The 12004-nt window shown below is 38.5% G+C and overlaps 1 protein-coding gene across 4 annotated transcripts in view; it reads right to left on the minus strand.

Annotated features, from left to right (window-relative positions):
- col22a1 (collagen, type XXII, alpha 1) overlaps positions 1-12004 on the minus strand; it is a 114955-nt gene that overhangs the window by 38262 nt on the left and 64689 nt on the right. For all 4 annotated transcript variants that reach the window (XM_073858590.1, XM_073858589.1, XM_073858587.1 and 1 more), the window contains 6 exons: positions 4172-4225; positions 3974-4027; positions 1795-1830; positions 1677-1706; positions 1495-1548; positions 738-791 (listed from right to left, as the gene is read on the minus strand). In XM_073858590.1, the coding sequence (XP_073714691.1) occupies positions 738-791; positions 1495-1548; positions 1677-1706; positions 1795-1830; positions 3974-4027; positions 4172-4225 (282 nt within the window). The remainder of the gene's footprint in view (positions 1-737; positions 792-1494; positions 1549-1676; positions 1707-1794; positions 1831-3973; positions 4028-4171; positions 4226-12004) is intronic.

A 12004-nucleotide genomic window follows, 5' to 3' on the forward strand; every position in this document is an offset into this window, starting at 1 on the left:
GATTTTATTGCTGAAGGGCCAGTTTTGGCCCACGGACTGCCTATTGCTGACCACTGTCCTACACCATGCATTTACAAATCTGTATGACTTCTTTTGAGAACAAGACAGTTACAGGATATAAACTCTTCCCATCCATGCAATACATAAAACAGTGAACATGGGCTTTTAAGCTCTTTAAATTGCATGACTTCCAAATCTTCCGTATATGATAATTGTGGGAGCAACAGTTATATTCAATATAATAATATTCTTCCATACCAAAGCACTTAAATGTCATTTGCATGCAAATGAAAAAGAGGATTGAAAATAGCACAGGCATTCCTTTTGTGTTTGATGAAAGAAATCAAATCATACACGTTTGAAATGTTTGAGATAAAGGCAGCAATAACCAAAATTTTCTTTTGGATAAACTAATCTTTTTAATTTTCCATGTGTATTTTTTAGAGCTGTTATTTATCTGCTATTTGTTTCAGCAAGCAAGAATGTTCACAAAGGAAAATTTTAATGATGCAGTTGTCGGCCATCTTTGAGCATCAGGGATTAAATATTTCCTTTCTCTCCTAATGAGATCCTCGCTTTAATTTCACCCCACAGAACACTTAACAACACCAGATAATAAAAACCAAAGAGATCTGCTGCTTTCTGTCGCTATGGTAATCATGAATCGAGTTCTAGAATATCCTCTATCTTTAATAAAGCACAGGTGCAAGTTTTACGATAAAAAATACATGTTTTACCCTTTGTCCATTCTCGCCAGGTTCTCCGGGCAAACCTTGGGGTCCAGGTGGGCCCTGAGAGAAGACACACAAACAACACGCAACTTAAAAATAAACAGATAGGACATGAAATATCATGCTAAGATAAAACATTTAATTATATATATATATATATATATATAGGAAGATATCTACGATATTCTGCTGCAGAGATATAGGTCTTGCTAAGTGGTTGCTAGGGTACCTCTGTTTAATTGCTAGGGAATGAATTGGCATCCTCCAGTGATTATACTGTACTCCAAGCCACAGGTGAAACGAGTCCTGTACGTCCTAGATATCATAGTAGGAAAACCGCATGGCTTTCCTCACCATGTATATCTACAGGGACGATTTCGGACAGCATTTGCTCCCCAGGGGTACAAATTAGACCCCATTTCGAGATATGTTCTTACAGAGTCTGCTTATCTCTTTAAATGTATTAACCAACGTGTTTCTCCAAAATCATCGCTCACAGCTATGACCCGTCAAAGTTTGGTGCAATAATAAGTCTATGGAATTTTTTGGGTGGTTTTTGCCCCCCCTTTTGGAAATCCAGCATCCAATTGCTTATAAAAGTCATAGCAGACCTCGAAATTTTGTCCAGATGTAAGAATAATAATATCCCTGAGCAATAGCAATAGTGATACTTAAGCACCACTAAATGTGTATATAATGAATACAGATTATTACAATATTACAACAAATAGTAAAATCACAGAAACTAAATTCTGTATCTTACAGGTGGTCCGGGTGGGCCGTCTGCTCCTGGTGGTCCTGATGCACCAGGGTTGCCCTGAAAACAAATATATTTTTTTTACTGAAAACCACATTTGTACTGCTAATGCAACGCTCTACCAGTTTAGCTCGAGGAACACAACATTTTGGTTTAGTCAATGCCTATTAGACAGATTGTATACTCACAGTTTCCCCCTTGAGCCCTTCCAGTTGAACCTGAGGAAATACATGGATAAAACCATCAGGTGCTTAAACTTAATTGAATTAATGTAGTCACTGTTTAGTGAACTATTACAGGTCTCACCGCATTTCCAGGTATTCCAGGAGGGCCTTGTGCTCCCTGTCAAATACAACAAACAAACAATTACAAACTGTTTAAGAAAAATGTCTGACAGTACAATTTAATGAACATGATATTTGCCTAAAGGCTATTAAATTTTTTTTGGATGGAGTGCTTAGAACGGGGACGGGGTGACCAAACTTTCGAGGGTTTTGAAATACAAGGGCTGCATACTATTGAATGTGCATGACAAACATTGTGTTACTTCTGTACTGTAGATATACATGGAAATTAACTTGTATCATCTTTAACCTGTTTTATTATAAAATACTTTTATATTTGGGAAAAAAACACACTAATTGTGTGCATGTTGCTGGATATACATACAAAAATGAAACAAAACAAGTGTGTAATGTTCAGTTTTGTAAAAAAATAAACTTTCTAATACTACAATCTGAGTAAAAACATTTGGCAAAGTAAGCAACAAACTCTTGACTTATCATGTTAAGTCAATTACCATTTGCACCATGACTTTGTGCAAATATTGTGTTATTGTGCATGTTATCCTCGACAGTTCTGATTCATGTACAATGTTGCTGTGGTGGTATCTTGTTATGCAATTTATCATTGTTACTCTCTAAATAAATCAAATCAAAATTGAAATATATTGTGGTACAGTAAGACCATGGTAAATTTGTGGTACTACAAATAAAACTATAAAGCTATGCTTACTATAGTAAGCAAATCATCTAGTATGCAAATAAACTAAAGTGCATTGCTAAATAATTGTTACTTCATGTCTTTATCTATCACCATAAAAGTAATTGAAAACTAATGAGCAAAGCATGCTCATTTTGTGACTGTCCATGTTTAAAAGTTATAATTGGGAGACACCAAATAATCTTAAAATCTTAACAAAGTGGTGTGAAATGTCCCCTTTAAGGCAGGACAGTCAGCACTGCAGATCAGCGCCATCTATTGGATTTTCTTTGTATTGCATGAAGTTTAGTCATTTTGTTTCAATTGCATAAACCTGCCTTGCATGGTGGATAAAAGTTCCCAGTGGGCCAGGTATACAAGCTACCAATCCTTTAATTTAGCAAAGCAGTATGCCTTTGGGAATAAAGTGTGCAAGAGAAATAAAATGATCCAGCCTGGTTTTACTTTTGAGTAGGCATGAGAATGAGTGGGAGACATTCAGTAATTGTATTTGAACATGAAAACAACACAGTCAGTTAAATGTGCATTAATGCTTGCTGTTGAAAGCAGAACACAGTATGTATTTAATTTATAAATTGGCATTTAAATCTGCATACTTCAGACACTTTAGGGTGATTCACGCGAAATTAGACTTATGAGGCGTCATGAAACATTTTGATAAAAAAGTAAATGCAACGTAAGAGTATCAAAATAAGAAGCATACAGTTACAAACATCTCTTTATGTACTATTTTGCACATGATTTCAAATGACATCATACAAACCACGTTTGTTGTTTTTACCACATTTAAGGGGGAAATTGTCATTACTGCAATGTGTCCATGACTGGATTTGGGTTCTTTGACATGGAAATATTTATAATTAAAAAATCTAAAAAATAAAAAGCTGAAGTGCATGTTATACTTTAAACATTTACATTAAAGAAACATGTGGTATTTGGTGATCATTGGTAAATATAGAGACAATAATAAGGAATACAAATGTGTCCAAGACCAATTTTCTCACCTCCGCAACAAATTTCAATCATTGTTTAAGCCTTCAAGGAACTAACATTTTCCAAAAAAAAAAAAATAATAATAATAGTTGGAAGGGACTTAATTGAGTGTGACACTCAAGATGGCTCAGTCCTTATTTTTTATCTCCAGATAAAATTAAAATTTTGTTTGTCATAGTACCTAGACAACTTTTTAGTTCTCATTACCGAAACATGAGTTTGTAAATGCATTTATTTATGTAATATCATGTTGCGGTAATGATAATTTTTGATAATGATAATCTAAAAAGGTAAATAATTCTACAAGAAATATTTTTTAAACTCTTCGAAAAATAAAGGTTATAGTGATTCAGACCTTAATCTTATATGTGCAACAAAAAAAAAATGGTTTCAAGGGCTTTTTAAAAATTCTGATGCTGGACACCTAAGTCTAGATTTTGTGAGAATCACCCTTTAGGATATCTTGTCGCGATCTGTTACGAAAACATACCTTTTCTCCTTTGACTCCACTTGAACCAGGAGCACCAGTTAACCCCCTGAGACCCTGTTTAAGAGATAATCACTTTTGAAGTCACTTATGATCATACTGCAGCATTGCTGATATATTGCATGCTTGCATTCTGCATGATGATTCATCTGCACAGGCAAAGTAAGTAACGTACTGCATGATAAATCTTTGAATACTCACATCTTTTCCTGGAACTCCAGGTTTCCCTGGAAACCCGTCTAGTCCCGACTCACCCTAAATAACATGACAATAAAATGAAGAATTAGTGCAATATATATCGTACTGTCGGTACTGCTTGGCCTGTCACTGTGTTACTCATGTTTCACCATGAAGATTTTGATGAATATAACAATCCATATACACAATGAAGTCTCCAAAAGCGTCTATTCAAAAACACTGCACAAAAAGCAACTTTAAAGGGGTGGTTCAATGGTATTTCATGCAATCTGACTCATTAATACAGTTTAAGAGTTGGTTTCCTCATGCTAAACATAGTCAAAGTGTCAAAAGCAGTTGGACGTGTTACCGAGTATTTGTGTGCCGAATGCACTACGCCAGGGTCCGTACAAGTTTCAGAAAGTTTTTTTTCGAATTTGGGTCCACCTGATGTATTAGGGGAAAGCCATATGTATCTTTTCTTTTTATGGTCACCGGAAAACCATGCCCACCTGTCATTTAAGAACCGAGGACGCTATGAACAACAGGCATTACTTCACGCACAGCTTTGTTTCATATGAAAACTCAACAATGGCACGAAATAGTGTGATTTTGGATGTAAGGAAAAGTAAGCCAGAAATGGAAACAATGGAAATAGTTTGTTTATCCGGGGTAGCAGCTGAGTTTTGCGTGTGTGTTTAATGCTGGATTTCGGTAAAAAGTCCCAGTCGAGTCATGAGTTGCATGCGGTAAGTAAGACTTCTGTGTTATGTTGGAAATCTGCGCGTAAGTGCATATAATATAAACAACATGAACATGTAGTGAATCATAAGTTAAACAGTGTTGTATAAAGTGTTGCATGGCTCGTGACTCGCTCCTCCCGCAGCTCGTGACTCCTCCTTCCCAATTTTTTTGTACGTTATGAGCTAATCTGTCTTTTATAAATCTGATAAAACTAAAGAATCTTCGAAAATATGAAGGATGTAATACTACTTTATATGTATCCAAGATTAGCATCAGATATGCAGAAACAGCGTGTGTTATGTGAGCTTTAAATGAAGTGTCTGTCTGGACAGGTGTTTTTTGTCTCTAAAAACAGACTGGTTGCAGGAAACCAAATGACGGGGGGTCAGAAAAACGACTGTAACATGACAACTCAAGAATTTCTTGACAAATGTGCAAAACATGTTGTCTGCCAACACTTCTGTTTAAGGTCAGGAGCTTATACCTTATAATATAAATACCAGATACCAGACAGTGTATACCAGGAAAAATACCAGATGGTCAATGAATTTGAAACATTTATTTTTAAGTCACGGTCATTGAAGTTCAAATGAAAGGCGATGCTCCAGACAGTGTAATCCAATATTTCCTTTTTCGCAAAAAACATGCACTCATTTCAAAATTATATCTATTTACTTTACAGCATTGGATCAACAACATACCAGCATTTTTGGCAACACTAAACTGATTAAAGTCAAAGTATGTCATTTAGTTTTAAAGTTTAAATGTTTACATGACCTTTGTACCTCTCTCTCTCTCTCTCTCTCTCTCTCTCTCTCTCACACACACACACACACACACACACACACACACACACACACACACACACACACACAAACACTTCTCTAAATAAAAGTATATAATGAATATCAGTGGTGTCAATAAAGTTCAGTCTTAATTGTGTGCTTATGAGGACTATCGGTCAGCAGTTTTGAGCTGTGTGAAACTGTTCTGAAACCAGTCTGAACACCCACACAGGAAATAAGGAGACTGCATCAACACTATGACATCTGTTTGAGTTATTACATGAATATTCCCTGTGTAGTGATGAATCCTGGCATCTAGTGTACAGAACATGCGATGCTCCCTAACAATGACCACTTTAAACTGAGTGCAATAAGGGAATGATAACCATTTACATTTATGCATTTGGCAGACGCTTTTATCAACGTGACTTACAGTGCATTACAAGGTATACATTATATCAGTATGTGTGTTTCTGGGTTTAAACCAATGAACTTCTGTGCTCCTGCTAACGCAATGCTTTACCAATGAGCTATATGGGAGCATAACCAGAAATGGAATTGGAATGGATAAAAGAAACCAGCAAAGACAGACTAAACTCAATTTTTATACTTGTATATCGACTATAACTCACTAGCACAGTTGTACAGTCTTAAGGCTGGGGGCCAGATCATTTCTACATTGTTTCTAATGTGTTTAAAGTGGATGAATCAGGTTAATAATAGCACTCAGCCTCTCAATAATACGTTCATTCATGTCAAGTTATACACCAAACAACAATATAACAAAATCTAATGACTCTTGCTTTAGAAAGCTGAAGTAATAATAACAGGGGTTCAAAAAATATACTTTATCCTTGACCTTTTAATTCATCAGACTGAACTACACAATGTTCAGCAAAACATCAGCAAGAACTTAATACAAAAAACAACCTGATTCAATAAGGCAATGGAAATTTAAACCTTAATACTGGACCCGGATTTTCCAGAAGCAAAATTCCTAGAGAGATTTTATATACGTGAGCCTGGACAACAAAACCAGTCATATGTGGCATGGATATATGTATAGCAATAGCTAACAAAACATTGTATGGGTCAAAATTCATTAATGCCAAAAATCAGGATTATTAGAATATTATGCATTATGTTATCATAAAGATATTTGGTAAATTTCCTACTGTATATATATATTAAACATTTATTTATCATTAATATGTGTTGTTAAGGACTTCATTTGGACGATTTTAAAGGGGCCATGGCAAGAAAATCTGACTATTTCCATGTATAAGTGCTTTGATTGGGTCTCCAGTGCTTCTATCAACCTAGAAAATGTGAAAAAGATCAACCCAGTAACTTAGTTTTGGTAAACCATTCTCTACAAGCACATGAGAAAATAGGTCGTTGAAATTTGGCTCTCCTTATGATGTCATAATTTATTTATTTAGCTTCCAGATAATGCATATTTTTTATAAATTACTCTTATGACTGCATGGTTTTGTGGTCCAGGCTCATATATTATTTATTTTAAAGTTGTGTAACACTGTAACACTGTACAAAGAAGAATAACAGAATTTGTACTCAAGAGTTCACAGGTGAATTTGGTTCGACTCAAGGAGGATAGAATGACACTGAGCCAAGTTATAAATGAAATTTAACAGCCGGCATTTTAATTGAAAACTAGATGAGGTTAAAGTTTGTGAACAAACTTTATGTTGGCTTGAGAAAGCCTAGTCTGAGAGTAATAGATGGAGCTGCAGTTGGGGCAGTTAAGTTAGTTGGGGCAGATGGGTTAGTTGGGGCAGAATTGGGCAGTTGGGGCAGAATGGGGCAGATGGGTCATTTGTGGCAGATGGGGCATTTAGCGGAGTTGGGGCATTTGGGGCAGAATTGGATATTTGGGGCAGACGGGGCACTTGGGGCAGATGGGGCATTTTGGGCAGATGGGGCATTTAGGGCAGTTGTGGCATTTAGGGCAGAATGGGGCAGTTGAGGCAGTTGGGGCATTTGAGGCATTTAGGGCAGTTGGGGCATTTAGGGCAGTTGGGGCATTTAGGGCAGTTGGGGCATTTAGGGCAGTTTGGGCAGAATGGGGCAGATGAGGCATTTAGGGCAGATGGGGCATTTAGGGCAGTTGGGGCAGAATGGGGCAGTTGAGGCATTTGGGGCAGAATTGGGTAGTTGGGGCAGATGGGGCATTTAGGGCAGTTGGGGCAGAATGGGGCAGTTGAGGCATTTGGGGCAGAATTGGGTAGTTGGGGCAGAGGGGGCATTTAGGGCAGATGTGGCAATTAGTGCAGTTGGGGCATAATGTGTCAGATGGGGCAGTTGGGGCAGATGAGGCATTTGGGGCAGATGAGGCATTTGGGGCAGAATTGGGTAGTTGGGGCAGACGGGGCATTTAGGGCAGAATGGGGCAGATGAGGCATTTGGGGCAGAATGGGGCAGATGGTGCATTTAGGGCAGTTGGGACATTTGTGTGTGTGTTTGTGCGAGTATGATTGGGTGTGTAATATTGTGTTTGTGTGTGTAACATTGTGTTTGAGTGTGTAATTTTGTGGTTGTGTGTCTGTGTGTATGTGTGTGTGTAGTTGTGTGTGGTTGTGGGTTGTGTGTGGTTGTGGGTTGTGTGTGTGGTGGGCGGGTGTGTGTGTGTGTGTGTGTGTGTGCTGTGTTTTTGTGACAGTATGTTATATATAATTTTGTGTTTGTAATTGTGTGTCTGTGTGTAGTTGTGTGTCTGTGTGTGGTTGTGTGTGTGTGCATGTCTGTGTTTTTGTGACAGTATGTTATATATAATTTTGTGTTTGTGTGTGTAATTGTGTGTCTGTGTGTAGTTGTGTGTCTGTGTGTAGTTGTATTTGGTTGTGTGTCTGTGTGGTTGTGTGTCTGTGTGTGTGTGTGTATGTGTGTAGTTGTGTTTGTCTGTGCTATTGAGTGAGTTTTGTGAGACAGAGATAGACTGAGAGAGGTTGAGAGATGTAATGTATTTGTATGAATGAGAGTTGACAGTTAGAATTTGAAAATAAACACTCAACCTAAACATTCTATGAATGTAAGTCTATGGGACTTTTTTGGGACGTTTGATCGGACGGTTTAGGAGAACCGTAAGTCCGATCGCTTAGAAAAGATATAGCAACTCAAGTCAGATCAGACTGAAGGTCTGTGCAAAGTTTGGTGGCTGTAGCTTGAAAGCTCTAGGAGGAGTTAGAGTTAGAAATTTTTAGGTCAGAAGAAAAAGAAGAATAAAAATAAAAAAAATAAGTTTAAGTGCAACAACAGTATGTTGGCTTTCTCAAGCCAACATAATAAAAAAAACTTTAGAAATAACTATTCCCACAATTTAAACAGATACTCTTAATACCACAATTAAGGGTGGGAGAAAGTGCTTGATATTGAGCTCAAGATAGAATAAAGAGGAAATAAAAATAAAATTAAATGTCCCAAAGTCTCTTGTATCCTGTGTATATATACTGTCCTCAGATATCCATGTGTGTTGAAACAGTTCTCAATGTGAATGTGTGTAAAGGCCTTTTTGTAAATTTTTCTACCCGGGTAGTGTGTACAAAGTGTGTGAGATCACAGCTTAGCTGTTATATCCCGTAAATCCACAAGGGGGCGTGGGTTCACTCCACGTGTGTAGATCAAAAAGGGCTCTGGCTCGCCAATCAAAAGTAGGTCACGATGCAGAATCAAAATCCACTCATAAAACCCAATCAGAGTTCTCATAAAGAAACACGGTAAATCAACCGAAAAAATCAAATCTTTCACCAGATCTGAGATGCATTTCCAACCTCATGGATGCATGTCCAGCTGGCTTCTTCATCTGAACTAAAAGCAGCCAGTTCACTCAATACACTTAAGTCAACTGCCCTCTAGTGGGCTGGAAATGGTACTGCACCAATTACATGAGTCTCTTTGAAAATGTACAAATCAAAAATGTTTCACAAATTAAATTACACATGAAAGTAGTGTTCAATTTAAAGGGGTTACATCCTCCCCTCCTGAACCTGCATGCGTCCTCGCATGTAGTCTATCTACATAATAATTGATTTATCAGGAGCAAACAACCTAAGCTCAGGGAAATCATTTGGTTCAAGGGCCTGAGAAAATGCTTTGTCTAACCCACTTAGTAGGGAATGCATGACTAGCACTAAGGGACTCCCTAATGACTTATAGTTTAATCTGTCAGGTGGTTCCCTATGTCTTGCAGAACGTCTGAGTTCTGGCACTTCTGGAACAGGTATATCATTGTTCTCATCCTCAGTGTCCACATTTACAGTTTCACAATTTTCTGGTCTATTTTCTGTTTCATCCTGTTTCTGTTCAACAGGTTCAGTACTATTTAGGATCAGCTCTCCAGTAGACGCATCATCAGCATCCACAACTTTGGGATCCAGTTCCTCAACAGGTAAGTTTTCCGTATTTTCTTCATCAGCATCCACAACTTTTTGAACCAGTCTCTCAACAGGTAAGTTTTCCGTATTTGTTTCAAACAAATTGTTTTTTTCCAGGGTTTCCTCAGGTAAGTACACAACATTACTGTTTTCTGAAGGTTCAAAGGGCTTTGCATTAGGGTTCAGTGTGGTCAGACTGGTATCCTCATCTGTGGAGTTTTTGTAAGGTAATTCTCGAATAATGGTAATGGTAGGATATGGTGGGTCTGGTGTGGCTTGGGGGTAATAATAATCTACATATGCTGCATCATGGTCTAGGACTGATTCTTGGACAGTTTCATCTGGAAAGTCAGATTCAATCATTTCAAATGTCTCTCCAGGACAAGGGATCCTTTCCTCACTCTCAGGTTTGTCAATTTCATCTGATGAATTTGAGGAAGTCAAAAATCCGCAGGGCAAAAGCAAATCTCGGTGAAGAGTTCTTTCAGGACCATTTGCAGAAAAAGGCTTTACTACATAAACAGGTGAATCATTTATCTGCTTGACCACTTGATAGACTGTATTACTCCATTTGTCAGCAAGCTTATGTTTTCCTCTTATGCCCACATTTTTCACAAGGACACGGTCGCCCACACGCAAGGTAGACTCTCTTACTTTCAGGTCATATCTCTCTTTGTTACGAAGGGCTGTTTTCTTACTGTGCTCAACAGCAACCTTGTAACTTTCCTGTAAACTTTCCTGCAGCTTCTTGATGTACTCATTGAAAGTAACTTTCTTTCCTCCTTCTGGTTGAATACCAAAAGCCACATCAATGGGAAGGCTTGGCTGTCTCCCAAACATTAACTGGTAAGGAGAGAAACCAGTTGTGTCATTCTTGGTACAGTTATAGGCGTGTACCAGCGGTTGAACATGATCACGCCATCTCACTTTATCTTCCTCTTGAAGGGTTCCAAGCATTTGAAGCAGTGTGCGGTTGAACCGCTCTACGGGATTTCCACGCGGGTGGTAAGGAGTAGTTCGCGTCTTCTTTATCCCTAACAAGAGACAAAGATCTTTTATTACAGCCGATTCAAAATCACGTCCTTGATCGCTGTGCAAACGTTCTGGGATCCCGTAGTGTACAAAGAAGTTATTCCACAGAGTTTTAGCCACGGTTTTGGCTTTTTTGGTCAGATGTTGGGACTGCCACTGCATATTTAGTAAAATGGTCCGTGATAACGAGGATGTTCTTTGTACCACGGCCATCCGGTTCGAGAGAGAGATAGTCCATACAGACAAGTTCTAGAGGTCTGCTGGTCTCTATATTAACTAAAGGGAATGCTCTTTGGGCTTTGGCTTTTCTCCTGATGCACCTTTCACATGTATTGACTTTGTGTTCCACATCTAGAAACATCCTTGGCCAGTAAAAGCGAGTGCGGACCAGATCCAAAGTACGCTCTCCTCCCATATGACCTACTGAATCATGCAGGGCTTCCAGTGCAATTTCTCTGAACTTCTGTGGAAGGACAAGTTGATGGAACTGATTTCCTCGGTCAGTACGTTTCCTGTATAGTACTCCATCTATGAAGGTGTATTGGCCCATAACTCTGAGCATCAACTGCACTTCTCTGGGTTCTCTACGTCTGACGCGGTAAGAGAGTCGTTTGCCAGTTTTTAAAAGTTCAATCACTCTGCTTATCATAGGATCCTGTGACTGTTCAGCAATCCACTCTTGCGGTGACATCATGGGGAGAGTGCTCGACCCAGGAAGTAAATCTGCCTGCACAAACTCAGTTGGAATGGCATCAGCATTCATGGCCAAACACTCCACAGCAGCAAGTATCGGATCTCCTTCTCCTTCCTCCCTTTCAAGCTCATGCAACTGATGTCTCCTGCCAATGGCTTTCACTGCTTCACTTGGAAATGAGGTTCCATTCCCTTCTCTCATAAACTGAGCA

Source organism: Misgurnus anguillicaudatus, chromosome 20 (assembly GCF_027580225.2).
Source record: "Misgurnus anguillicaudatus chromosome 20, ASM2758022v2, whole genome shotgun sequence".
Lineage (NCBI taxonomy): Eukaryota > Metazoa > Chordata > Actinopteri > Cypriniformes > Cobitidae > Misgurnus > Misgurnus anguillicaudatus.